The 27,272-nt window shown below is 37.0% G+C and overlaps 3 protein-coding genes across 3 annotated transcripts; 2 read left to right on the forward strand and 1 right to left on the reverse strand.

Moving 5' to 3' along the window:
• LOC109823624 lies at positions 12,098 to 22,241 on the forward strand. Its single transcript, XM_020389907.1, has 5 exons — positions 12,098 to 12,349; positions 19,369 to 19,622; positions 19,706 to 19,917; positions 20,612 to 20,849; positions 21,772 to 22,241. Exons 1-5 carry the CDS (start codon positions 12,256 to 12,258, stop codon positions 22,069 to 22,071), a joined length of 1,098 nt encoding a protein of 365 aa, XP_020245496.1. The 5' UTR covers positions 12,098 to 12,255; the 3' UTR covers positions 22,072 to 22,241.
• On the forward strand, positions 24,301 to 26,096 carry LOC109823623 (protein trichome birefringence-like 36). Its single transcript, XM_020389906.1, has 5 exons — positions 24,301 to 24,669; positions 24,892 to 25,063; positions 25,141 to 25,322; positions 25,415 to 25,573; positions 25,641 to 26,096. Exons 1-5 carry the CDS (start codon positions 24,341 to 24,343, stop codon positions 25,939 to 25,941), a joined length of 1,143 nt encoding a protein of 380 aa, XP_020245495.1. The 5' UTR covers positions 24,301 to 24,340; the 3' UTR covers positions 25,942 to 26,096.
• LOC109823625 (germin-like protein 2-4) lies at positions 26,059 to 27,230 on the reverse strand. Its single transcript, XM_020389908.1, has 2 exons — positions 26,432 to 27,230; positions 26,059 to 26,148 (listed from the first exon to the last, which is right to left on the reverse strand). Exon 1 carries the CDS (start codon positions 27,138 to 27,140, stop codon positions 26,490 to 26,492), a length of 651 nt encoding a protein of 216 aa, XP_020245497.1. The 5' UTR covers positions 27,141 to 27,230; the 3' UTR covers positions 26,059 to 26,148; positions 26,432 to 26,489.

A 27,272-nucleotide genomic window follows, 5' to 3' on the forward strand; every position in this document is an offset into this window, starting at 1 on the left:
TACTGTACGGCCCCCCCAAAAAAAACATAAAAACATAAAAATAAAACCCCTCCCTCTCCCTGCTCTGGTTATCATATGCAAAATATAAATACTTTGTTCAACGTGTTTGCTACTACTGACCTAATGGGAGCACATTTTACCTTTGATCTCAAGTTAATTTATTAGAAAACCTTTATTATTGATTCAGGTTAAGGAACTGAGCCACTCCAAAGTGCAAAGCTCTATGTGGGCAAAAATTACCTGCTATTTACGATGATAAAATATTTCTTTTGCTCTTGTGTAGCTATGAATCTTACTAAATCTTATTTTATCTCACAAATGTGTGAGCTCTGTGATGCATTTGTTTAATATTTAGATTAGAGTAATCATAGTGAGTTATCATGATTGTGTGCATCTTCTCCCAGGTAGAAAGTGGTTCAATATTCTTTCCAAGTATTATCTACCATTAATGCATATTGTACTTTTATTTAACTAATTATCTTGGTACAAAAATCAGTATCTTTCCCATTCCTGTCAAAATCAAATATTCCATATGCTTAGATTCATGTTTAAATGATCGAGAATAATAAATTAACCGTCTTTTTAAAATGATGGCATAACTTTTGTAGATATATAATTAAGCAGTTGTTTATTGGTTCATTATTATAAGGAGCAGCCAGGATAAATCATGGGAGAAAGTGGCTCACTTCAAACTACTAGTTGAGATGCACACGCAATGCACGTGATTGAATATCATAATTATTTAATTTAATAAAAATAGAGTAAAAATAAAAAACTAAAGTTTTTTGTAAAACCGATCATCAACTCAATAATCTTTTTCTCAAATGAAATATTGTCATTGTTTCCTTTAACTCAGATTGTGGTCACGTAATCTACGATTTGTGAGTTATAAACACATTAATCTAGTATAACATCTCTATTTATTAGTATCTTGAAGTCTTCAAAGATGGGTGATCATTCAATTCGTAATGGAATTTTGCATATAAATTTACTTACAATATGTCCATTAAACTTTTAGTTGTGGTTTGACTCATTCACGTTAACTTTTAGTTGTGTTTTTACTCATATTTATATTATCTAATATTCTCAATCAATTTTAAAGCTCATTCTTTGTTTCACAGAAATAAAACTGAAAGTATGAAGAATTATTTTCTTGCGAAATTAGAACAGTGAGATTATGATATATTTCTCCATGTGCGCTAAATATATAAATTTATTTTTTCTTTGATGCAAGATCTCTATCAAATCTTATCACAAACGATGTGAATGAAAAATGTTATTATAACTCACTTGCCTAGGGTAATTGTATTGTATATAGGTCATATAACTCATCTAGAATATCTATATCTGCTAAGTGAATTTTGTTATTGTGAGAGCAACATGTTAGAGGATCATATTCAAACTTTTTTGGCTTTATAAAAAATATAAGAATTTAGAATGCATAGCTTATATATCGTAAAAATTATATTGGTTCATGAAGAATTTTTCCTAATAACGATATTACTATTCAGTATTAAATTAATTTTATTATATAAGATTATATGACTCTTTTTAAAAAATTATAAAGTGTGTGTGTGTGTATAAAGAGAGAAATGGGTATGTTTGGTACCAAACACAAAATTTGTGCTTGGTAGTGAGGTGTCATATTCTCATCTACTCATTTCAATTCTCAACCACTCCCTAACTCATGTGAATGTGGGGCCAATTTCAATGAGTGGAGGGGAATATGTCACATCACTATCAAGCACAAAAACTTGTGCTGGGTAATAAGCATACTTATATATATATATATATATGGAAATCTCGATGATTATAGCCAGTTGTTGGGCTTTACAAAATATGTTAACTTTACATTATGGTTTGCTATTTTTAGTACTGTTGGCAATGTTATTACCTTTCCTCTTTATCTTATTATTCACGTTTTTCTGATGTCATATCTCTTTTGCTAATCACTCAACTGACTATATTTAGTTTTTATAATATTAGATGTTAGAATATTCTCTTCTGTTTAAAAAGTGTTGATATGATTTTCTTAAAAATATATACACATAGTAGCAATAGTATATGGTTCAGTTCAACTCAAACATTGACTTAAAGCTATTTAGAGTGAGGTCATTTCTATGCTAGAATGGTGATATAGTGATTACACAATCAAAAGTCAAAGAAGAAATTTTACAAAGGAAAAGTAATTTAATATGTCAAATTAACAACTAATTTATAAAATATCCATGAGCAGTGCATATAGCTATAGAAAGTAAGATATATATTTTTATAAAATTTCATAGTGAGTGACCGACTACAATCATCTTGTTGATGAGTGATCACACGGTCAATTAAAATGGTGATTGGGGTGAGGTTAATGAGGGGCCGCTCCCTTCCCCGAATATCTGGTTCCGAGTCTAGTAACTTGAACCTGTACAAATAATAGCTCGTGAGAGGACGGGGCTTGGTTCCCCCGTGGTTGTTCCGCCGATCAAGTGAGCTGGTGAACTTGAGTGGGGAAATGAAGAACTGCGTGAGTTCTTTAATGTAATGATTAACAAGTATTGCTTAAGTCAGAGATTAGATCTCAGAAGACCAGCTGTAGTGCAATTAGCATGTATTGCTTAAGTCAGGGATCAGATCTTAGAAGATTAGACCTCCTCAATGTTAGAATCGTACCTCTATTTACACCGGTGGTATAAAGGCAGAACCGTCATTGTGGCTGAGTACAGTATGGCGCTGAAGGAGCATGGGCTGGCGGCTGCGTCAGCACTTGCTTTATAGGTGTTTGCTGGCGACTGGAGGAAAGATCATCTCAGCATTAAATAAAAAGCGATTGGAGGCATAGCGGTGTCGATGTGGCCCGATGAGTCATGAAGACTATCGGGGCTAGAAGCATGATAATACATGCCAATCATTAAATGCGATGCAGACACGTTTAGTGGGAGAGGCTCGAGGTTGAAGTCATCCTCTAATTTGACCGAGAAGTAACACCTCTCGAGTTGACCTCGCAAGGGGGTCGAATAAATGGTTGAGTGAGAAAGTAGTGAGTCGTCTTCAACAAGAGGACTGATAAGTACCGCCCTTCGAGTCAACCCAAGAAGATGTCGACTCTGCGAGTCGGCTAAGTCGGGATCATTGTTGGTCTTAGCCGCCAATTTGATTGGGGCATTACATGTAAAAGTACACATGTCCGCTACTGGTAAATGGCTGCACTTTGACGAGTGAAACACCACAACACATCCTAATCTAAGCATAAATAGTTATTATTTTAGTTACAAATTTGATACGCGTAACTATGGAATCAATCTCAAGCAAAAAATAGGATTTGAGATTATATTATTCTGTAGATAAATAAATAAATATTATTAGAGCTCTTCTTTATATTAAATTTAAAAGTAATAATTTAAATTATTAAACGCCAAATATTAGCTCATGTGAGAAAGTAAAGTAATCTATTGTCTATATACATATATAGTCAATCAATCAAACATATTAAAATTATGATGACCACAGTCAAAACTATATGGTGGGTTCACATTAAATATAATATATAAAAATAGTACATTAAAGTCAAAATCTTTTTAACCGCTATATAGATTGTCTGAAAATTTTGTATATATAAACTATATTGTCTAGGAATAGTGATGTGCACACTTAACTATATCCTAATAATCTTATGAATGACTTACTCTTCAATATCATCATTAATTGACGTATCTATGTATTACACTGAAAACACAATGAAAATTTAGAAAACTACAACATAAACACATTCAAAAGTTTTAAAATTTACAAAAACACCCTAAAATTTTGTAATTTACAAATGCATAGAACTATTAAACATTACATTGAAATCAAGGAATTACAAAGAATCATTATAAATTTCAAATTTTGGAGAAAGGAATTACAAAGAATCATTATAAATTTTGAACTTTGGAGGGGTAATTTGTAATGTACTAAAGTTTAAGGGTATTTTTTTATAAATTTTAAATTTAATAGATTTTCAATTAGTTATGTTTTTTACAAAAAAGTTAAGGATAATATTGACCATGAAATGTTTTTACTAAACCTATTCTTTTAAAGGGTATAAGATATTTTTTTGCAAAATTTTAAATTCTTGGAGATTGTTTGTAATTTTGCATATTCATTTTAGTGTCTATAGGTTAGAAATTCTCATAGTTTTTTTTTATAAATTATGAATTTTAGAGGGTTTTTTATAATTTTTAAATTTATAGGTATTTTTTACAGATTGTAAATTATTTATAGACTATTTATAATTCCTATGCTTTCAATTTACTAATGAGTTTGAAATTCTCAGGGTGTTTTTTGTAAAATTTAAATTTTAAGGGTATGTTTATAATTTTTAAAACTTTAAGGGTGTTTTCCATAAATTATAAATTATATAGGAGATATTTGTAATTCCTATATTTTTAATGTACTGTTAGTTAGAAATTATTAGGACTTTTGTAAATTTTACAATAGTGTGGGTTTTATGTGGTACTTTTAATGGGAGTATATTCTAAAACGAAATGCAAATCAGTGCGCATGGTGTTTTTTGGTGGGCCAGGCCATGATTCACTCTTGCACCTAAAAGCTCTTGCCAGGCCAAGTTTCGTTAGGCTACTTTCAGGCTTGAGCCCAAATTGTTGTATATTGGACTCGAAAGTATCTGGGCTCTGGCTAGACTTATACACTAAATGAGATATTATTACTTTACAGCCTTCGGCCCAAATTGCCGTCTTTTGGGCTTGTAAATACTTAGTTTATGTCAAATATGTGCAGAGTGATTCGTCGAATGCGTTTTCCTAGAACGAAGCCCATTAAATTTTGCGAGCGCCCATCGCTCACCATTTAATGGAATTTGTCTCCCCTTTGTCCGGTCCAGTCTACGGTCTTAGTCATCTTTGTTCGGTCCAGTCTACGATCTTAGTCATCTCTAACTAATTGCAGTCATAATTGGCTAATAGCGTCTTGGATGATCCACTCTAAATTAACATTATAACATACATGAAAGAGAAATCTAATACAAGAATATATGTATATTAGCATTGACTTAAAGAGAACGTTAGAGATCATTTTTTTATTTCAAGATGGTTTCATTCAATAGAGTGCCAAGTTTTCTTACATGGTAGTTTGAAGTTTTCCATGAAGGGTAAAGAGGTCAGTGGATCAATTTTAATTGCTAAAAAACAACCCCCACCTAATTCAAGAACACTTTACTCACGGCGCTTCTTAAGGGCTGTTTGGTTGTTGTTGGTAAAGTTGTGTATTTATGACACAACTTGGAAAGTTGTTGTCCACCTAATCAATTTCACTTTTATACTTTTCTTTGTTTGTTTTTGATTCCATTGGAATCATAAAACACTTGTTTGGTTTGCAAAATGAAACTTTAATTGTTTGTTTGGAAAGTGTAAAAAGTGGTCCCTACTCAAATGATCATATTGGTTGGAATTATTTTTTATTATTTTTTCCTAACTTCAATGTTAGCTTTCTCCTAAAATCATGACTTTTTTTCATGAAATCACTTTAGGGGCTGTTTGGTTGTTGTTGGTAAAGTTGTGTATTTATGACACAACTTGGAAAGTTGTTGTCCACCTCATCAATTTCACTTTTATACTTTTCTTTGTTTGTTTTTGATTCCATTGGAATCATAAAACACTTGTTTGGTTTGCAAAATGAAACTTCAATTGTTTGTTTAGAAAGTGTAAAAAGTGGTCCCCACTCAAATGATCATATTGGTTGGAATTATTTTTTATTATTTTTTTCTAACTTCAATGTTAGCTTTCTCCTAAAATCATGTCTTTTTTTCATGAAATCACTTTACACTATTTTCACAACTACAAACAAACAATTGAAAGTGATGAAAACTGACATTGGGACCCACTTTTTTACACTTTACATCCTTTTACATGGTAAAAACATACAACCAAACAGCCCCTTTTCCCAACTATTTTGGCGACAAAAACTTTTGACATCGAGAGTGAAGTAACAAAAGTTACTCCTCTCGACATCGAGATGCTAAGACGTAATCTCAAGCGACCTTTTGGACGATGGGCCCGGATGCGGCCCAATTACCCCGCCATTTTCTGTGGTCGTTAACTTTGGCAGCTAAATATGAAGCCACGTGGACTGCACAAATCTCGAGAAAATTGTCAAAAAATGTCGTGACCCTGTCATATATTTTCCGAGATAGTTTTCGTGTCTCGGAAACTATTTGTTGCCTCATAGTTTCTGAGACAAATTCCTTGTCTCGAAAACTATGTGTTATCTCATAGTTTCCTAGACAACTTCTTTGTCTCGGAAATTGTGTGATGCCCTCTTGTTTTAGTCGTTTTGTATTTTTACGCATTCCGTAATTAGTCTTCGGCATTGGATAATTTTCTTTGACTCGGATGATAACTTTTATCGTTTTCTCTTCATCTCGAGTTATGTGCGATAACTTATAGGCATTTTTTGATGCCTACAGCCGTCAGCTGTCACCGATCGTCGACGATGACCATTCGAGAGCTTTTTTTAATGCCTATAATTCAAATCTTTTTAAAAAAAATTATAATATGCCACCACCATCGTGAAACAATGATGAATAATTGTTCAACATATTCTAATGACATTGATAATATATATGCATTAGGCTCAAAATGTATTTCCGTGATATTACAATATAATATATATCAATTTCAAAACACATCTTGATATTACCCACAATTTCAAAAGTGAATTTGCTCAAGAAACTTGCACACTCATGTGATTAAGTAAATTGAAATATTAAAAAAATATATTGTCTTTATAGTTTATGCATACGCAAGAACAAAAGCTGAGTCAGAAAGATGAAATTGTCAACTACACAATATGTTACATAAGTCAAAAAGTTTGCGTGCTACGTGAAACAATTTAATAGAAATCTGAGTCAAAGTTACTCATATTGATTCTAGGATAACTACTAATGCTAAAATCAGAATCAGCAAAAAAAAGGGGAATGCAATCTTTAACCAGCTAATCGAAGGAGACGAAACTTGAAAGATGATTCCGCAGCAGATCCAAGGCATGTGGAGAGGAGGAAGAAAACATGTGAGAAGATACCTTGATCGGAATCAAAGGTGGCGACTACTCGAAGGTGGCGGCAGCGACGGTGCTGACGACGTGGAGGCGACAGCGACGAGTTGGAGGCGGCAGCGACGAGTCGGAGGTGGCAACGAGCTGTTAGGGTTGGGGGGGAGAAAAGGGGATCAGCTTTGGTGAAAAAAAAATCACGGCAACTCAAAACATCTTTTTGTTGTTTTGAGAAAAATGTTTATTTTTGGGCTTTTTAATGGGTGAGGTCAAAAAACCATCTTATTCACCAAACATGTTTCATTCTTTTTTGACAAAAAAGGAAACGGCAAAAACGCGTTAGTTACCAAACACTCCCTTAGGTTTGAGTTCTTTAGAATATTTGGAGCGTGTACGAAGTATAAATATCTACGCTGGCTTTTTTAACAAAAAGGTCGGTTATTTTATTCTTTTTTGATAGTTGGGTTTATTTATTAATGAAAAAATAGTTGTGGATTTCCACCTTTAATGCTAAAGAACAAAAATCGACAGATACTTCCAAATTATTTAATTATTTTATGATTATTCATGTGATGTGTCAAAGTTATGGGGTTGAGTTCGGACTCGTAAGCTAGTTCAAAAGGAGATTAATTTAAATTATTTTGAAACTATTTTTCTTTTGAGCATTTTCACTAAATTTATAATAATAATAAAAATCTATTCTTTTTGAAATAAAAAACGAAGAAAAAAAAACCCTCAGAGCTCGCGCTAGAGGCAACCCTCGTGAAGAATAATAATGCTCGACTTGTTCTCCAACAGCGACACGCGCAAACAACAAAAATGTTTACAGAACTTACAAACTTTGTGGTCAGCAACAATAAGGGAGTAAGTACTTTTTAATATATCATACTATGCCCCACGATATTATATATCTAAAAAAAATGTATTTTTAATATATATAAATTACTCCAATTAAGAATAATTTAATCGGATGGGTGCAACTATTCACACTCCCAAACAGTAACTTTGGGGGTGTGTGAGGACAAAATTACCCTTCTCCCAGACCAAAACAGGCCAAGTCCATTCCAGAAACACCCTCAACATCAAAATGGTATTTTCGGCAATCCAACTCCCAAAATTACTGTTTGGGAGTGGATATAGCATACATGCTATTTAAGGCGACTCAAGGCAGCCGAGCATGAGCGATAGATTAGAACCGATGATGTCTATCTCGCAGAACCATTTGAAACTCAACAGAGAAAAATTCAGAATCCAAATACATTACAAGCGAAGCACGTATACATATATCCTTGAAGTAATAGATTATGTGCGTGGGTAAAATTTATATATCAAGTAAACTTTTTTAAATTGAGTAATTTAAAGAAAATTGAACTACTTGATCCATATTGAATGATTGATGGTTGGACAAATTTTCAAAACCGACCCCTTTGGGTTTTTAATTGCAAAAAACGACCGGTTTTAAAAATATTTACAAAAACCGATCTGTTTTCAGCCCCTGGCTGAAAACAGGTCGGTTTTTTTAATTTTTTTTGGGAAATTTCACGGGAGTTGAACTCCTGTGAAGTTTTTCTCATAACAAAACTTCACAGGAGTTGAACTCCACGGGAGTTGAACTCCCGTGAAGTTTGGGAAATTTTTTTTTCAAAAATCGACTCAGTTTCAACCAAGTGAGTCGGTTTTTATAAATAAGATTGAAATGAGTCGTTTTTTGCAATTAAAAACCCAAAGGGGTCGGTTTTAAAAATTTGTCCTTGATGGTTTGCCAATTACTATGAAGGAAAAATTTGCAAAATAGACCTATTTTACTAAATATTTAACAAAACATACCGTTTTGCTAAATATTTAGCAAAATAGACATCTTTTTGGTCGGTTGGCCAAAAAGATCGATTTTTCTAAACAGTTCATTTAAAACATACGAGACTAGTAGTCCCGTATGATTTAATCCCCCATTAAATCATACGGGACTACTAGTCCCATATATTTCGAATGGTCTGTTTTGCAAAATCGACCTCTTTTTTGCCCGTTGGCCAAAAAGAGGTCCATTTTGCTAAATATTTAGCAAAACGGTCTATTTTGCTAAATATTTAGCAAAATAGGTTTATTTTTGCAAATTAATTAGATACTATAAAAGTTAATTAGATTCAGTCCTCATTGTCTGTTTGTTTCACAATACGAAAAGACGGATGGGGAAAAAACACCAGGAGATGAAGATGCTTTTTCACAAGTTAATTAGATACTATAAAAGTTAATATTGTTCTACGCAGCTTTCATTTTCCAACATAATTAACATTTACTAACGCACAGCCGGCAGTGCCCAGCATAGAAGTCGCGTATAAATTATAGTGTAGTTATCATTACTCTCATATTTTTTATGCATTTTATATTATACTAGCATCTTTGCATGTGCAAATGCACGTAGTTACTATTTTGAAATGATCTTTTCCAAATTTTATGTTGTAAACATAAATAAATAATAGATGTAATCATAATCTAGATTTAGAAAATCGAAATAAAATTATATTTCTCTCTTCTGTATGAAACTTTCCTTTAGTCTCAGTTGTCTAATATTTAGTGGACTATCAGGATTCAAAAAAGTATTTCTAAAAGTTAAAATTGAGCAAAAATTGTTTTTTTATTTTTAATTTACTTCTCCGAAGATATAAATAATTGTCTTTTGGAAAATTTAATTTGTTTTTGGGATAGTTTCAACGTCTTCTAGCAAGATAGGTTTTTAACTTTTCTTCTCTGCATTCAAGAACATTCAATAATGTTCTAATCCATTTCTTCAAGGAACTTATGAGGTATGGTTTTAATGTTGCTTGCATAATAGGTCATAACTTTTACTCTTTGCATTCAAGCAAGGTTCTAAGGGGCTGTTTGGTTCCGATTTTTTAGGGTGAAAGAAGGGGAAAGCCTGCCATAGTGTCCCATCTGTGGCAGGTTTCACCCCAAATCGCCAAAAAAAAAGCGTTTTGGGATGAAATCTAACACATTTCTGACATTGTGTCAGTGATTCACAGAAAAAAATGGGAACCAAACGCACCCTAAGAAAGTTATAAATTTGATATTTTTATTTTTAAATGAGAGAGGGAGAGAGAGTCATTGGTTGGATGTGAGATTCCAAATTTACCCCTAATGTTACATTGAGGAATGGATAAATGTCCTTCTTTCCTCACTTTTTGTACACCTCTCATTGTTTTTTAACAAGTACATATATAAAACATATAAAAGCATCTCCAATGGTACTCCATTCCTCTATAAATGGAATACCATTGGCTCCAATGGTGCAACTGTAGCACCCTCTATATTAAGAGGGTGCTACAGTAACCCTCTATATTTGAAGGGTTTGGGCTCATATAGAGGGTGCCCTCTATAATACTATTCATATATTTTAATTCTAATTTTATCTTCCCATCTCATTATAACTTTTCATAAATACCAATTGTATCCTTAAATATAATTAAACTAATTATTTAGCTTAATATAATTTTAAATTTACTCGTCTATTTTAAATAAAATTTATATCATTGAAATTGTCTTGCCGAAACCTTCAAAGTGAGATTAATATTTAATACTTTTAATATTAATTTTAAATTTATCATTATGAAATATTGAAGTACAGAGAATTTAAAATACATCAAGCTTAAAAAAAAATATATTATTCCATTACCATGTCTTTGCCATAAATGTTCAATAAGTGCATTCCGAAGTTCAAAGTGAGCCTCCCGATCTTGGATTTTCCTATGTCGAGCGAGGAATCGTCTTAAAATAAACTAATTTTAAAAATATTTTATTAACAAATATTTTTATTTTATTATATTAAAATAAACTAATTTAAAAATAACTCTAAAAATATTCAATATTAATCTCATTTAAAATGTTTCAGCGAGACGGTTCTAAAGGTATAATTTTTGTACAAAAAATGATAAGTTTTAATTATTTTATTTACATTATTAGTTTGTTAATGATAGATTAATTCATATAAATATAGAGGGCACCATTGGAGCACAACTTTTACAAACCCTCTATATTTGAGGAATCTTGAAGAATATTCTCTTCAAACCCTCTAAATATAGAGTATATCATTGGAGATGCTCTAAGAGACCATTAAAGATTAACCAACTTGTTATGAAGAAATGACATTTCTTTAGTGTTCGGATAGAGTTTTTTTAGCAGGGGATGGTGAGAGAGGGGGAGGTTTACAATACTAACCCTCGTAGCATTGTGTTTTTTTACACTTTTTAGTTAGCAAAAGGAGGGTAGAAGAGGGGAGGATGAAAATTAGAAAATTCAGCTACTTTCTTAATCCTCTAAAAGTGGACAGATTAGCAGGGGAGGGGAGGGATTTCAAGTGAAATTTTCTTAAAATTCAAATATTACCATATATAAGAAAATCAAAAGGCGTTCTTTCCTATTTTATTAAGGGGCTGTTTGGTTCGCTATTATAAGGGGTGGAAAACTTAGAAAACCCCTCCACGTCAGATTTTTAGCCCTCCACGTCAGCTTTTTTGTTTTCGTCCATTTCTTTGTGCCGCTTTGGTTCGCTCGAATGGAAGAGAGAAAACTCTGCTGAAATCGCCGCCAACTAAGATTTTTTTCCCTCTCCGATTTCCTTCCGCAACCAAGTGAAATTGATAAAAACTCTGCCACGTCAGATTTTTTTCCTTCTCTGTTTTGTTTACAAAAGTTTTCCTTTTTTTTCTATGTGAACCAAACACAAGAAAAATAAATACATTGGTTTCCCACCATTTTTTATGTGTGAACCAAAGCAAAACGATCTATTTCTTGAAAAAGTTTGGAAAACTCAAAACTTGTGTTTCTTTACATGGAATTGCATTTCTCTATATCAAGGAAACGAACCAAACAGCCCCTAAAAAAACATACTAGTCAAGTAGCTACCATTCCCTTCCTATCCGATACTCTATACAAACACATATTATATTGTATCCTCTCATCCCCTCGTTGTCCATCCAAACACAAATGAAGGCATTCCACCGTTTTTACTTTCCACCCCCTCTCAGCCCTCTGCCCTCCCCTTATCCAAACCGATCCTCAAGTAAGATTACATTTTTACCCTTAATATTACTTCAACAGCACGTGCATCGTTTACTTGAAAATTTTCACCATCTCCATTTCTTATTTTTAGATAATTGCATTGGTAGCAAAGAGAGGGAGGACGAGAGAGAGAGAGAGAGAGAGGAGAAAAGTCTTGGAGGAGCAATGGCAGCAGCCGGCAGGAAAGTTTCAGCGGCATCAGCGAGGTCTCACACCAGAAACAAAATGTCCAAACGACCCTCCTCCTCCTCTTCTCCTGGTAATATTTTCATCCAACGCCCTCCTCCTCCTCCTCTCCTTAAATTATTCTCTAACATTAAACAAAAAAAAAAAACCCTGTTACTTTCTTGGTATGTTTAATTTCTTCTCGATTTGCTATGTAAGTTATAAGGACAGGAACGGATGATATTTTAAGATCTGGGTCTTATCTGCAACCCATTGATATTTCGTATACGTATGTACCGTGTGATTTCTGAAATTTTTTTCCTAAATATTTTCTTCGAAGAAGGGATTGATTTTTTTTTCTTCCTCTTTTTCCTAATCATAAGGAGATTGGCGCTCGCATACAATGAATTACAACATTTAAAGAGATTTATTTTCCCATAGTTTTCTATGATAGTTTACTTTTCAATTCTTTGAGGTAATTTCAAAAATAAAAAAATAAAAAATAAGAAATAAATAAAAAAATAAAAAATCCCCTTTTGCTAAATGGGGTCTTAATCAACCTAAATTGTGATGCAAGCTGAGTAAATGAGCGGACCAAATGACAACGAAGTATGCTTAAAACAATTTCATAAATTATGTGAATTTCCGTGGTAATTTAATCATCTATGGGAGGTAGGTTCAAATCACCATCTCCATCATCATCCTCATTTGTGTTCTTTAAGACGACACGGGTTTAAATTTTAATGCTGGGGATGTTGTCATGTATAGCAATGTCAATGCATTTTCGTGGCCAGGAAGAGTTCATTTAACTTTCTTTTTAATCTTAGAAGTAAGCAGTAATATGTCATGATGTGAGTGGACCTGTGGCCCATGCTTTGAGTGGACTCAAGCATGGGGGGACACAAGTACCCCATGCTCACAGCCTCCCTATATTGCTCCCATGCTCTCAGCCCCCCCTATAGTTCAGTGCTCTCCTTGGTGAGCTGGTACCAGCAAGGTATCCATCCCTCTCTCTTGCCTATAAATTGAGAGGAAGAGAGAAGAGAAAGGTGTGGTGGGAAAATAAGTGGGGAAAATTCTCTTGAGTGAGTAGAGAGGAAAAAGAAGAGAGAGGAAAGAAAACTTGTAATAGTTTGGTATTCTCCTCATAGTGAAAACCCCCTCCCGTGAACGTAGGCAAGTTTGCCGAACCACGTAAATCTGTTGTCTCGTCTTTTACTGTGTGTTGCCATAGCTTGTAGGTTTCCTCGACATTTCAGTCTTAGAACTGATGAGAGGAAGAGTGTATATTTTACTTTGATGAAATATATCACTTTCGATTCTTGTTTTCTTTGAGAAATAAGAATTTTACTATCTATTCTAGTTTTCTTTGAGAAACAAAAATATAGAGGTTGACTTGTGCTTTTATGACAACAAAAACCAGGGCTCTCTCTCAGGACATTTCGCTTCCGTAGCGTGAGGGCGTGACTCTGCGCTCAATAATTGGTATCAGAGCGCTTATTCAGATTGACGGTGGTTGAGCTACTGATCTGAGGTGGTGGTTGATTATTGTGTGGTGAACACAATGTATTTATTGAAAATTCCTGAGAGAAGCGGATTTATTTATACAAGCGGAGAATGACGTCAATAAGTAAAACAGTTAAAGTTAGAAAGTACGAGATCGAAAAGTTCAATTGGAAGAATGATTTCTCCTATTAGAGGATGCAGATGAAAAACTCGTTGATTTCACAAAAGTTGCACAAAACTTTAGCTGGAAAAGAGAAGAAGCACAAGGACATGTGTGATGAGGATTGGAAAGAGCTAGATTTGGAAGCACGAACGTCGATTATCCTATGTCTTGAAAGGGATGTGGCTTTCTTGGTGGATGGAGAGGAAACGGCTGCGGGCGTATGGTTAACGTTAGAGAACACTTTCATGACAAAAAGTCTAACGAACCGGATCTATTTAAAATCCAAATTGTATATTTACAAGATGAAGGAAGGCTCATCAATCCGGGAATACATCAACAAGTTCGATAGGATAATATCGGATTTGAAGGACATCGATGTGACTGTAAAAGACGAGGATCAGGCGCTTCTACTACTATCTCTGTCGAAATCTTATGAGAACCTGGTGCAAATACTGATGCTTGTGGGAGATAATTTAACGATGGATGAGACTAGAATGACGCTTCTAGCGGATGATCTTCGGAAGATTGCAACCAGTGACATGACTACTGGTGGTAACAAAGAACAAGCGCAAGGATTGTTTGCTAGAGGAAGGAGCAATGAGCGAGGAAAAGATAAGGGAGGAAAGTCTAGACCTAAATCGAGACCTCTTGCGGGAAAAGCGTGCTTCAAATGCGGTAAAATTGGGCATTTTAAGGTCGACTGTCCAAACAGGAGAGTAGGTGGGAAGAAGAATAACAACAAGACTGAGAGAAGAGAAGACAAGAAAGAAGTGAGCTATGCTTCAGAGGAAGGGAGTGATAAAGAATGCTATATCGTCACGGATGAGAGGATACCTCCGGGAAGTAGATACTTGATTTTGGTTGCTCTTACCACATGTGTCTAAATAGGAAGTGGTTCACTACCTACAAGAGCATTGATGGTGGAACCGTATTGATGGGGAATAACCATGCTTGTAAAACAATGAGGCTTGGTGATATCAAGATCAAGATGTATGATGGAGTGGTTCAAACCTTGACGGATGTAAGGCACGTTCCAGACTTGCGGAAGAATCTTATCTCAGTTGGTGCTTTGGACTCCGGGGGTTACAAGATTGTAACAGAAAACGAAGTGAAGAGGGTTGTTCGGGGTTCCTTAGTAGCGATGAAGAGCATTCGTCACGACAACCTATATACTCTCTTGAGTACGACGGTGACAGGAGATGCAGCGGTTGGAACTGATGAAAGTGGTGGAGACCCATGTAAGCACACACGGTTATGGCATAGATGGCTTAGGCACATGTCAGAGAAGAGTCTAGATCTGCTTGGTAAAGAGGGTTTGCTAAAGAATCTGAAGAAACATTACATGGATTTTTACGAGGATTGTGTGTATGAAAAGGCGCACAGGGTCCAGTTTCCGATGAGCAAGCACAAGAGCAGAGGGATACTAGATTATGTGCATACGGATGTTTGGGGTCCGGCTTCGACAACTTTCAAGAGTGGTTCCAGATATTTTGTCTCATTCATAGATGATCATTCGAGGTATGCTTGGGTTTGTTTCCTGAAGCATAAGAATGAGGTATTTGAGACATTCAAGAAGTGAAAGGCGATGGTTGAGAACAGGACGGGTAAGAAATTAAAGACACTGAGATCTGATAACGATACAGAGTATACAGACGGTGCTTTCAAGGAGTTCTGTGATCAGGAGGGGATTGCCAGACACTGGATAGTAAGATCTACACCACAGCAAAATAGGATCGCGGAGAGACTGAACCGAACACTGCGGGAGAAAGCAGTGAATATGCGATCATATGTTGGTTTGGGCAAAGAATGATAGGCAGAGTCGATTGCTACAACTTGCTATATTGTGAATCGATCTTCACATTCGACATTGAACGGTGATACACCCTATCGGGTGTGGTCAGGGGAGCATGCAGATTATGAGAGGCTATGGATTTTCGGGTGTATCGCCTACTATCACGTCAACGAGGGAAAGTTTGACGCGAGGGCTAAAAAGGTAATTTTCTTAGGGTATGCAAAGGGCGTAAAAGGCTACCGTCTTTGGTGTACAGAAGATTCGAAGTTCGTGATCAGCAGAGACGTTACCTTTGATGAGAAGTCCATGATTGCTAGGGTACCCAAGGATGATGGTGTTGAGACTGATGAGAATTCGAAATCCTAGGTTATTGAGGTAGAACCTAAAGACCAACCAGGTTCTAGTCGTGTTCAAGTGAAAAATCAGGTAGATGATGAGCTTGAGTAGGAGAAGGTTCAGCAACAACAGCTCGAGGATAGCTTGGCTTCCACTAGGCCAAGGCGAGCATACAAGCAGGTACAGAAGCTGGGGGCTGATCAACCCCTGAAGCACTATGGGCAGGTTAATTTAATTGAGTACGCACTCTCGGTGGAGGAAGATGAGCCGGTCTCCTTCAAAGAAACTATTTGGGATAAAGATAGCGAGAGTTGGTTGGCTGCGATGGAGGAAGAGATGGAATCTCTCCGGAAGAATCAAACATGGGAGGTGATCCCATTGCCCGTAGAAAAGAAAGCTATAGGTTGTAAGTGGCTATATAAAAGAAAGGAAGACCCTTCAGAGCTCGGTGGTACGAGGAATAAGGCGAGCCTAGTGGCTAAGGGGTTTGCACAAAGAGAGGGTGTTGATTACAATAAGATATTTTTTCCGGTGGTGAAACACACATCTATTTGGGTGCTATTGAGTATTGTTGCTCATTGTGATCTTGAGCTGAAACAACTCGATGTCAAGACAACATTCTTGCACGGAGACTTGGATAAAGAGATCTACATGCATCAACTTGAAGGCTATAAGGTTGAGGATAAGGAGAATCATGTATGTCGCTTGAGGAAGTCACTTTATGAATTGAAGCAATCTCCTCGACAGTGGTACAAGCGATTTGACTCATTCATGCTAAAGTATGAGTTTTCTCGAAGTGACTATGATTGTTGTGTTTACATTCGGAAGCTTCGATGAGGTGATTATATCTATCTTCTTTTGTATGTGGATGACATGTTTATTGCTTCTAAGAGCAGGGTGGAGATAGATAGACTAAAATCTTAACTTGGTAAAGAATTCGAGATGAAGGACATGGGCGCTGCTAGGAAAATCTGGGTATGGAGATTAGAAGAGAGAGGACGAATCGACGATTGTTCTTGAGTCAGAAGGGCTACATAGATCGGGTGATCGTGAGGTTCGGTATGCAAAGTGTAAAGTCGGTGGTGACTCCATTGACTCCACACTTCAGGCTCTAAGGTAAACAATCTCCCACTATAGCGGAAGATAAGACATACATGGAACGTATTCCTTATGCTAGTGCAGTTGGCAGTTTGATGTACGCCATGGTGTGTACACGTCCAGATATTTCACAGGCGGTTAGTGTGGTCAGCAGGTTCATGGCGAATCCGAGAAAGACGCACTGGGAAGCGGTGAAATGGGTTCTGAGATACTTGAAGGGTACCACAGATACGGGTCTGTGTTTTGGTGGAGATACATGTCAGATCGACGGGTTTGTGGACTCAGATTATGGGGGTGATCTAGATAGACGACGATCTGCTACTGATTATGTATTCAGAATACATGGGGCTTCAGTTAGTTGGCGATCGATGTTGCAGGCTACAGTGGCACTTTCTACAACAGAGGCCGAGTACATGACCATGGCAGAGGGAGTGAAGGAAGCATTGTGGTTGTGGGGTCTTCTAGAAATTTGGGGATTGAGCAGAAGAGTGTGAACTTGTGGTGCGATAGTCAAAGTGCGATTCACTTGGCGAAGAATCAAGTTCATCATGCTCGTACCAAGTATATCGACGTCAGATATCATTTTGTGCGGGATGTCATAGAGGAAGGTGGTATTTCTCTCATAAAGGTGCATACGAATGAGAATCCCGCTGACATGTTAACCAAGGTGGTCACAGGTAGCAAGTTCCAACATTGCTTGGACTTGCTTCATATCAACCTGTGTTGATTTGCCCAAGAGGGCATGGCCCTGCGAGGCGGTGATGGAGGTGATGTGGAGACTATGTTGGGGAATAATTACAGAACTACGATTAGTTTGATCCCGGTGGACGGTTCGTAGGCAGTCGTAGTATAGTGGCGTAGCTAGTTTGACTGGTTTTTTGACCTGGATCTCTCTGGTGATGTTCGTGGGGTTTTTTCTGGTGTTCGTTCAAAATTTAAGATTTATCAAATGATGAACGAGGTGGAGAATTGTGAGTGGACCTGTGGCCCATGCTTTGAGTGGACTCAAGCATGAGGGGACACAAGTACCCCATGCTCACAGCCCCCCCTATATTGCTCCCATGCTCTCAGCCCCCCTATACTTCCGTGCTCTCCTTGGTGAGCTGGTTCCAGCAAGGCATCCATCCCTCTCTCTTGTCTATAAATAGAGAGGAAGAGAGAAGAGAAAGGTGTGGGGGGAAAATAAGTGGGGAAAATTCTCTTGAGTGAGTAGAGAGGAAAAAGAAGAGAGAGAAAGAGAAAAGTTGTAATAGTTTGGTATTCTCCTCATAGTGAAAACCCCCTCCCGTGGACGTAAGCAAGTTTGCCGAATCACGTAAATCTGTTGTCTCGTCTTTTACTGTGTGTTGCTATAGCTTGTAGGTTCCCTCGACATTTCAGTCTTAGAATAGATAAGAGGAAGAGTGTATATTTTACTTTGATGAAATATATCACTTTCGATTCTTGTTTCCTTTGAGAAATAATAATTTCAATATCTATTCTAGTTTTCTTTGAGAAACAAGAATATAGAGGTTGACTTGTGCTTTTGTGACAACAAAAGCCAGGGCTCTCTCTCAGGACATTTCGTTTCTGTGACGTGAGGGCGTGACTCTGCACCAAACACATGAAAGTATAATGACATGCGCATTTTATTGAAATGCAAGATGTCATCATAAATTCTGTGAATTTTCTCCGATGACAGGTAGCGGTTAATTACTATGTTTCAGTACAAGGTGGAGAACTCCACCTATTGACCATCTTTTAGAGAAAAATTCCCTTCCATTAATAATATAATGGTGAACAAATTAAGCACTGTGTAGATATGTCCATCATGTACAGAAAATAAACAAAATAAAGAGAGACCATATTTTGGATGACCATAGTTGCGCTTGTGAATGTCATGTCCATAAGTTCTGTGAGTAAATATTGCCTACATAGTATATGTATGTGGAATCTTTGACTATGCAAGTATCTAGCTTGTGACAATCAAAGGATAACTGGTTCAAATTATCATGGAGTTAATTTCCCTGATGATGACTTTGCAATGAACTCATGATAATTCTGAACAATTTCGTAAAATACACAGTCAAGTAGGCATAAGTGCATGATTTGAATTAAATCTGACATATATCGTGAGAAGCTGCTGTACTCTAGAAGAAACAGGCATCATCTGGTAATCTGTCATATTAAAGTATCTATTTATTCTCCACAACTAACGAATTTAAAATTGGCATTTCAGCTATCTTAAAGAATTTATCAGCAATTTTGTTGGTGGGTTTAGCAGCATGGACCTACCGTTCGATTCAGCCTCCACCACCTAAGATCTGTGGATCGCCAGAAGGTCCACCAGTTACTGCATCTCGGATTAAGCTTAAGGATGGAAGGCACTTAGCGTACTTAGAATCTGGTGTCCCAAAAGAAAAGGCTAATTATAAGATCATCTACGTTCATGGATTCTACTCTTGCCGCCACGATACCCTTCCTATATCTCAGGTATCGTCTCTTTCCTCTGTTCTTTGTGGTTATGTAGATCAGATCAAGCTAATTTTGGTGAGTTTTTTTTAATTATCTTTCAGCAAGTGCTTGAAGAACTGGGAATCTATTTGGTATCTTTTGATAGAGCAGGGTATGGAGAGAGTGATCCCGATGAGAAGAAGACTGAGAAGAGTACACCTTTGGATATTGAAGAACTTGCTGATCAGTTGGGGTTCGGGTCTAAATTCTATGTGATCGGGTTTTCAATGGGAGGAGAGGTTATTTGGGGTTGCCTGAAATACATCCCTCACAGGTATGACTCGAACTTGTACATAACTGGTTTCTTAAACACCTTTGCCAGTGTCAAGAATTCAGTGTCAAAATTTTAATTCTATTTTTAAATAAAAAAGAGAAGCCTAATTCAGCAGTGGATAAGGCTACATTAGGAGGATATTATCTAAAATTCAGTATGAATTTTTTCTCTTTTTTTCATTTACTGTATTGGACAAATAGTCATTTTAGAAGATGTTAAGTTAAAAGTCAGACTATAAAGCAATAGCAAAAGCAACAGTGCTGACGAAATGTCTCTAGATCGTGTAGATATGTTTTTGTATTATCCACACAATATTCACAACTCAGCTAATTTAGGAGATTTATGTCATCTGCTATGGTTTTCTGAAAAATAGTATAGTTTTTGTATCCTTGATGAAAATGGGATTTTGATTGTGAGAATATTATTTCCGATGTAGTCGCTATGGTTTTTATACCTCAGATATGCAAATAAAAAAGGAGCTTGACGTAGAGAATTTTATCACCTAGATCTGTAATGCTATCAGACATGTTACATATGAAAAGCTAGACATGTTACATATGAAAAGCTGGGATGCATATTTGCTACACATTATCTGTCGTTTCAAGCTTGGATGCATACTTGCTACACATTATCAAACTATATCTATTGTTTCATTTTATTTCTTTTTCTAATGTTGGTTACTAAAACACCACAGGCTTGCAGGCGCAGCACTTCTTGCGCCAGTTGCCAATGTATCAAAAGCGGCCTGGGACGAGCAACTCTTACCCGATCAATGGGCTGTCCGAGTTGCTCACCATCTTCCTTGGTTGACTTACTGGTGGAATACCCAAAAATGGTTTCCGGCTTCTAGTGTTATCGCTGTGCGTCCTGAACTTTTCTCTCCTGGGGACCTGAAAGTTTTATCCAAGTTTATAAGTAGACCTCACTATCAGGTACAACTCTCAAACCCCATCTATCTCATTAATAACAAAGAATGACATGAGGATAAAACAGACTCAACATACCCATATCTACAATTTTCATTTATCACTGTTGTTCTCGACTTGTGTTAGTCTAGGGACATCATTTTTCTTGTATCTGAAGATATTTTTTAATATCTATTTGTCATATCTAACATTGGGTAGATGTAAGCCGAAGTGGACTTTTCTGATTTTGAAATTGTAATTTAAAAGTTTTAGCTGAGAAATTTTGTCCTAGAAATGCTGCACTTAAATCGAAGTTTGATCTACCTTAATAAATGAACTCTAAAACCAAACTGCTTTCAGAAACAATCGGTGTTGATACATACATTTTCATGAGTGATGCATCGTACCTTGTATATTTGGCTTATACCCATTCTGTACCTCTTGGGTTCTGAAAAGGTCAATTGCTAATAGACCCCTGTAATTGTTTTGAGCTTAAAATGTTATTCTATTCTACCTGCAAATAAACTATAGTAGTAGTAAGTTCAAAACGACGATACTACAGAGGCTCTATTCTTAATTAAAACCCTTGTAAGAAATAGATTTACTACTGGAATATTAAGAGGTTTATTATAAACCCCCTGAAGGTCTATTCTTAAATTAACCCTTGTAGAAATTAGATTTACAATTGGAGTGTTATTTTGACAAATAAAACCCCTGAAGGTAAAAGAGTCGAGAAATCACTTAGGGCATCTATCTGCAAATAAACTGGAAGGGTAGTAAGTTCAAAACAACAATACTACATAGGGTCTATTAGTAATTTATCCTTGTAAAAATTAAAATTGCCATTGGAATATTAACAGGTTTTATAAATTAAAGTTCATATACAATAAAGCAAACATGCAAAACCTCCAATATAGTTTTCTTTCTTTGTTGCTTTGAAATCACACAGGATCAGATATTGCAACAAGGAGAGTATAACTCCCTGCACCGCGACATGATGGTGGGTTTCGGGCACTGGGAGTTTGACCCAACGGATCTTGAGAACCCGTTTCCAAATGGCGAAGGTTCAGTTCATTTGTGGCACGGTGCAGAAGACCGAATAGTATCAGTCATCACGTCACGGTATCTAAGCCAAAAACTCCCTTGGGTTCGATATCACGAGTTGCAGGATGCTGGGCATATGTTTCCTCTTGCAGATGGGATGGCTGATTCCATGGTGCAGTCTCTTTTGCTTGGGGATGACAAATAGAGGGAGTTTAGAAGTAGGTGAAAGCAAATATGTCACTTGTTTTTTTTATCACTTTATAGGTGTTTTGTGTCAGATTCATTTCTTTTTCTTTCCTTTGATAGAAAAAAGAACATTATGATTTGTATTCACAACATTTCCTTAAGTAAGAATACGACCCGCTGTCTTATTTAGAGTGGACTAGTAAATATATTAGTAAATAATATGTTATTATTATTTACTTATGGTAAATAATATATCATGTACGAAGGAGACTGCACGAAAGTTACAAATGTCACTAAAATAAAAAATTAATGTTAAATGTCTGATATTTTGGCGGAATAGCAACAATTGTTATTAGATGCAAAATTACAAAAGCTATAATAGCAAGATGAAATCACAAGCCAATATAAAGACATCGTTTAAATATCTCAGTTCATGGGGATTGTATAAGTCAGTTTTTCAATCCAATAGGGAATCTCAATCAAAAGACAAATTAATATGGATTTTATATAAGGAATCAAACTTTTCTGTAGTCAATCAAATATATCATATGTAGGCTTGTGTATTCTAATTTGCTCAATGAATAGAAGATAGATAGCCAATATGTTTTATTAGTTATTAATCTTTGTAGCCTAAAGTTGGTAGGCATAAAGAACTTATTGGTGATTAATAAAAAAGAAGGCAAACAAAGTGTGATGATTCAACATAATTATTAACGAAATAACATAAAAGATGCTTAATAGAGAGTCTTTGACTTAATAGAGTTCGTCTGTAACACATATTTTTTGGCTAAATTACTAGATTAGTATTAAAAGTAATACCCAATGACTAGATTAGTATTTAAATTATTTCCGTCAATAATAAGACATGTAAACTTGCACACGATGAGACAAATTATAGGCCTAAAAAATAAACTTTTGGACAATTTCTCCAGCAACCACTCATATAATTTGTTACGTGATGCTTATGTGACATATTTATGATGACATGACAATGGTAGTTAACCTTATTCAAACCGTTAGAGGGAGATATTTTCAAATTAGTGTAAAAAAAGAGGGAGCTTTTAATTCAGGGGCTTCTTCTCCTTCTTCTATTAAATTTGGGTTTCTCCATTGCTTGAGAACCTGGATTCTTTAGCTCAAGCAATGAAGAACTCCCAATTTGAACGAAGAAGGAGAAGAAGTGCCAAATTAAGAAAATTTCATCTTTACTTTTACCCTAATTTGAAAATCCCTCCTTTTAATGGATTGACTGAGGTTAACTATAGTTATCACATCATCATATATATGCCACCTAAACAAATGTGGCAGATTACTTGAGTGTCGCCGAAAAAATGGTCGGGAAATTTATTTTTGTGCCTATTTGTCTCATCGTATAAGTTTAAATACATTATTGGTGTCGAAGATAATTTTAATACTAGTCTGGCCATTGAGTACTATTTTTAATACCAATTTGATAATTTAGTCGATATTTTTTTTGCATCCCTACCTCAAATATATTAATCTAGTGGTCGAGACTATTTCAACCATAGGATCATACACTTGCCAAACACTACAATTCTATCCGAGAGAGAGCTCCAATTCAAGCCCTCACACCATCAGGAGGATTGATTAATCGGTTGAATTTTTCCTTTAGCTGAGCTTATTTATATGCATGATCACTAGGGTTAGTTTGGCAGTCTTCTCAAAACTGGGTCAAGACTGATCCTGACCCAGTTTTAAGAAGAACTAGTTATCTTTAATTTGATCCATGAGGGAGCTGGATCAAAAAAGAACAAGTTTAACCGGTCTTTTGTTGCCCAGGGAAAACTAGGTCAATTCTGGCCCACTTTTTCCCAATCAGATTTCATCTCAGAATAAGACCAAGTTTAAACTCATCCCATTTTTGTAGGTTGATGAACACGCCCTTAGAGTTTATTCGGGGCCCGGATCCATTAATTTAGTTTTAACGACAAAACTCACCGCAATTTAGCCTTCGGTCTTTAATTACAATCAATTTAAGTAAAGTTCACTCCACCTTTTTAGCCAACACAATCATGAATAAAAATGGGTCCATAATTATAAACAACCCATGCCCCTCATCTTTTAGCTACCCAACACTAAAGGCAAGCACACTAAGCATCTCAATGAGATCACCCAACCTCAGGCGAGGCCCAACAAAATCATGATCGATCAATCTCACACATTTTCACCGCAACTCATGGCAAAAGTCCCGTTCATACAAATTAAGCTCATTATCTATATAACTTTCTCATGCCCCTGGACTATATTGGACTACATTTCTGTGCAAAATGAATGTGAACCAAATACACAGACTTCATTCTCTCATCTGCATTACTACGCTATGGCTCTGTATGGAGCCTGCTTTTGCCAGTTTAGACTCGGAATTGATTGGTTGGACCGATGCGAAAGAGGATGGGGTCGATCTGGTTCAGACTCACCGAGCATTGCCACGGAATTGCGACTTGTCTATCGGTGAATGGGTTTATGACGCTTCTTACCCTCTCTATGATGCGAGCTGCCCTTATCTCAGTACTGAATATAGTTGCCGGAGAAATGGCAGGCCGGATTCAGATTATGAGAAGTGGAGGTGGAAGCCTCACCACTGCTTAATTCCAAGGTAACAGATGTTAAGCCCCTACAGTGACCCCAGTTCCATTGTATTAAGGGTGCATCTAATGGATGTCTCTCGTTGGATCAGTGGACTTGGCGATTTTGTGTCATGATCCAAGGGTAGAGATCACTTTGGTGCATCGCTAATACCATGAATCGGGATCGATCACTGGATACTTTTTCGGTTGCTAATGAGCAGGCATTAAGATGCTGCTGTTTGTGGTGCTAGGTTCAATGCGCTAGATTTTCTAGGGAGGATTAGAGGGAAGAGAGTGATGCTTGTAGGGGATTCCATAATGAGGAACCAGTGGGAGTCTCTAGTGTGCATGGTTGAAGCAGTGATCCCAATTGAGATGAAGTTGGTTTCTTCTGATGGTCCATCTATGGCTTTTCACGCGCTGGTAATACCAAATAAAGTTACTTCTAGTGTTCAATTTGCTTTCAGAATCATGACGAACCGCCTAATGAAAATTACTAGGACTTCGAGGCATCGATCGAGTTCTTCTGGGCTCCTCTTCTTGTAGAACTGAAGGAAGATGCGCAGAACAAGAGAGTTCTACGTCTGGATTCTATTGAAGAGAATGCTAAATACTGGAGGGATGTTGACGTTCTGGTGTTTGATTCAGCTCACTGGTGGACTCACACTGGAAAATGGAGCTCGTAAGAATTTACGGACTCTACCATTTCCTCGATCGCGTTATAATTATATATATATATGATCTTTGATAACAGGAAAGAGCGTTTGCATGCAGATGGGATTACTACTCAGAAGGTGATAGTCTATTCACTGACTTGAACCCGATTGTTGCCTACGAGAAAGGGCTCACAACATGGGCTCAGTGGGTAGACCTGAATCTAGACCCTCAGCGAACTCGAGTCATCTTTCGAAGCCTCTCTGCTCGCCACAACCGGTAATACTTTGACTTGAAATGTTGCTCAATTTGTAATACTATCATGTTAATGTACTGCATTTTGCAGGGATAATGGATGGCAATGCTACAAGAAGAAGGAGCCAATGGTATTCTCAGGCTACACGCCGAGAGTTCCCGCACAACTGGTGGTGCTACGAGAAGTAGTGAAGAAGATGAGCTTTCCTGTGTACCTTCAAGAAATCACGAGCATGTCTGAGCTTCGAAGGGATGGGCATCCATCGGTGTTTAGGATTCCTGGCGATACCCAGAGGAGGATGGAGTCGGTAACGCGCACTTCAGACTGTAGTCACTGGTGTTTGCCTGGAGTGCCGGATTCGTGGAATGAAATGTTGTTTGCTCTTCTGTAATGGAACTTGTGGAAGGGCTCATGTAATCAGGCTGGAGGTTTATTTAAAATCACGCAGCTGCTTGTTTGATGGGTAATTCCAGGATTTAAGCTTTCTAAATTGAATGAGATGCAATCCAGACTTGGATCCTCGTCATGGGATCTTTTTGCATTGAACATCCAATGTGCCAATCTTAATCATGATTTACACTCAGAAAGTGTATAATACCTGCAATAAATTGTGCTCATCCACTAAACCCCAGGCAATCATGGTAATACAATGAACTGTATAGTGATCTGAATAGGATAACGCTAGCAAACAGCAAACTTGATGCTTCTTAGTACCACAACAAAGAAAATTGTGAATCCTTGGAGGAGATGGAATTAATTTCTCAAGATAACCCTTGTCTCAACAAATGACAAAATTAATTTAATTAAATTAATAAAAATCATGACTTTTTCCTACTCAATAAATATTTTTAAACAAAAATTCTGACCAGACATATATATACCTAATGAAATTGCGCGCACGCAAACTCGTAGTAGACACAAGCCACTGAATCAATACTTTTACTTGGACCCAAATATCTTCTTCAGCCTCTCAACCTCCCTCTCACTCAAATCAAAAGCCTTCTCCAATAACTCCTCCATAATCCCAGAACCAAACACAGTCACCGGCAACTTGACGACCCCAGGATTCTCCCCATTAAAGCTCGCAAAGATACTCGCCCTCTCCTCCCCAGCATTCATCTGAAAATGCACCATACCCCTTGGAAACACCATGACGTCCCCTTTCTCGATCACCTTCGCATAAACCCGACCACCCGAGTCCACAAACCCCGAATAAACCGCTCCCTCGACGACCAAAGCGGTCTCTGTCGCTCTCGGGTGGTAATGCGGCGGGTTGACCGCCCCCGGTTCAAAGTCTGCGCGTGCGAAGGAGGCGCCGAGAGTGTGGAGGGCGGGGAACTGGACCGGAGTTACGGCGGTGCCCGCGAAGCCGGAGAGATGCGAGGGGGGTTTGAGGTTGGAGAAGGTGAAGTCGTGGGAGGTTACGTTGAGGGGGTTCTTGCATGGGTAGGTGGGTAGGTGGGTGAGCTGGATCGGGCCTCGGCCGGCGTCTGGGATGCAGAAGTCTAGGACTGGGTCTGGGTCGGAGAAGGAGAGGGGGGAGAGGGAGGAGAGTAGGAAGAGAAGCAGCAGCAGTACTGTTTGAGACATGGTCGGGGTTTTGCGCCGAGGAAAATATCGGAGGGGTATGCGTACGTATATATATCGCTCGTGCTGGTTGGTTATGGAGGAGTCAAGAGTGGCAGCTAATAAAGAGATCGACGGTGGGTGGATAATATTCAT

This window comes from Asparagus officinalis, chromosome 9, assembly GCF_001876935.1.
Source record: "Asparagus officinalis chromosome 9, Aspof.V1, whole genome shotgun sequence".
NCBI lineage: Eukaryota > Viridiplantae > Streptophyta > Magnoliopsida > Asparagales > Asparagaceae > Asparagus > Asparagus officinalis.

Bases quoted from the DNA above. Each gene is read 5' to 3' on its own strand.
- LOC109823624 (XM_020389907.1), top strand. From the start codon at position 12,256: ATGGCAGCAGCCGGCAGGAAAGTTTCAGCGGCATCAGCGAGGTCTCAC. The intron at 19,623-19,705 runs GTATCGTCTCTT...ATTATCTTTCAG, and splicing joins ATACCCTTCCTATATCTCAG to CAAGTGCTTGAAGAACTGGG. The intron at 19,918-20,611 runs GTATGACTCGAA...AAAACACCACAG, and splicing joins CTGAAATACATCCCTCACAG to GCTTGCAGGCGCAGCACTTC.
- LOC109823623 (XM_020389906.1), top strand. From the start codon at position 24,341: ATGAATGTGAACCAAATACACAGACTTCATTCTCTCATCTGCATTACT. The intron at 24,670-24,891 runs GTAACAGATGTT...TTGTGGTGCTAG, and splicing joins CACCACTGCTTAATTCCAAG to GTTCAATGCGCTAGATTTTC. The intron at 25,064-25,140 runs GTAATACCAAAT...GAAAATTACTAG, and splicing joins CTATGGCTTTTCACGCGCTG to GACTTCGAGGCATCGATCGA.
- LOC109823625 (XM_020389908.1), bottom strand. From the start codon at position 27,140: ATGTCTCAAACAGTACTGCTGCTGCTTCTCTTCCTACTCTCCTCCCTC.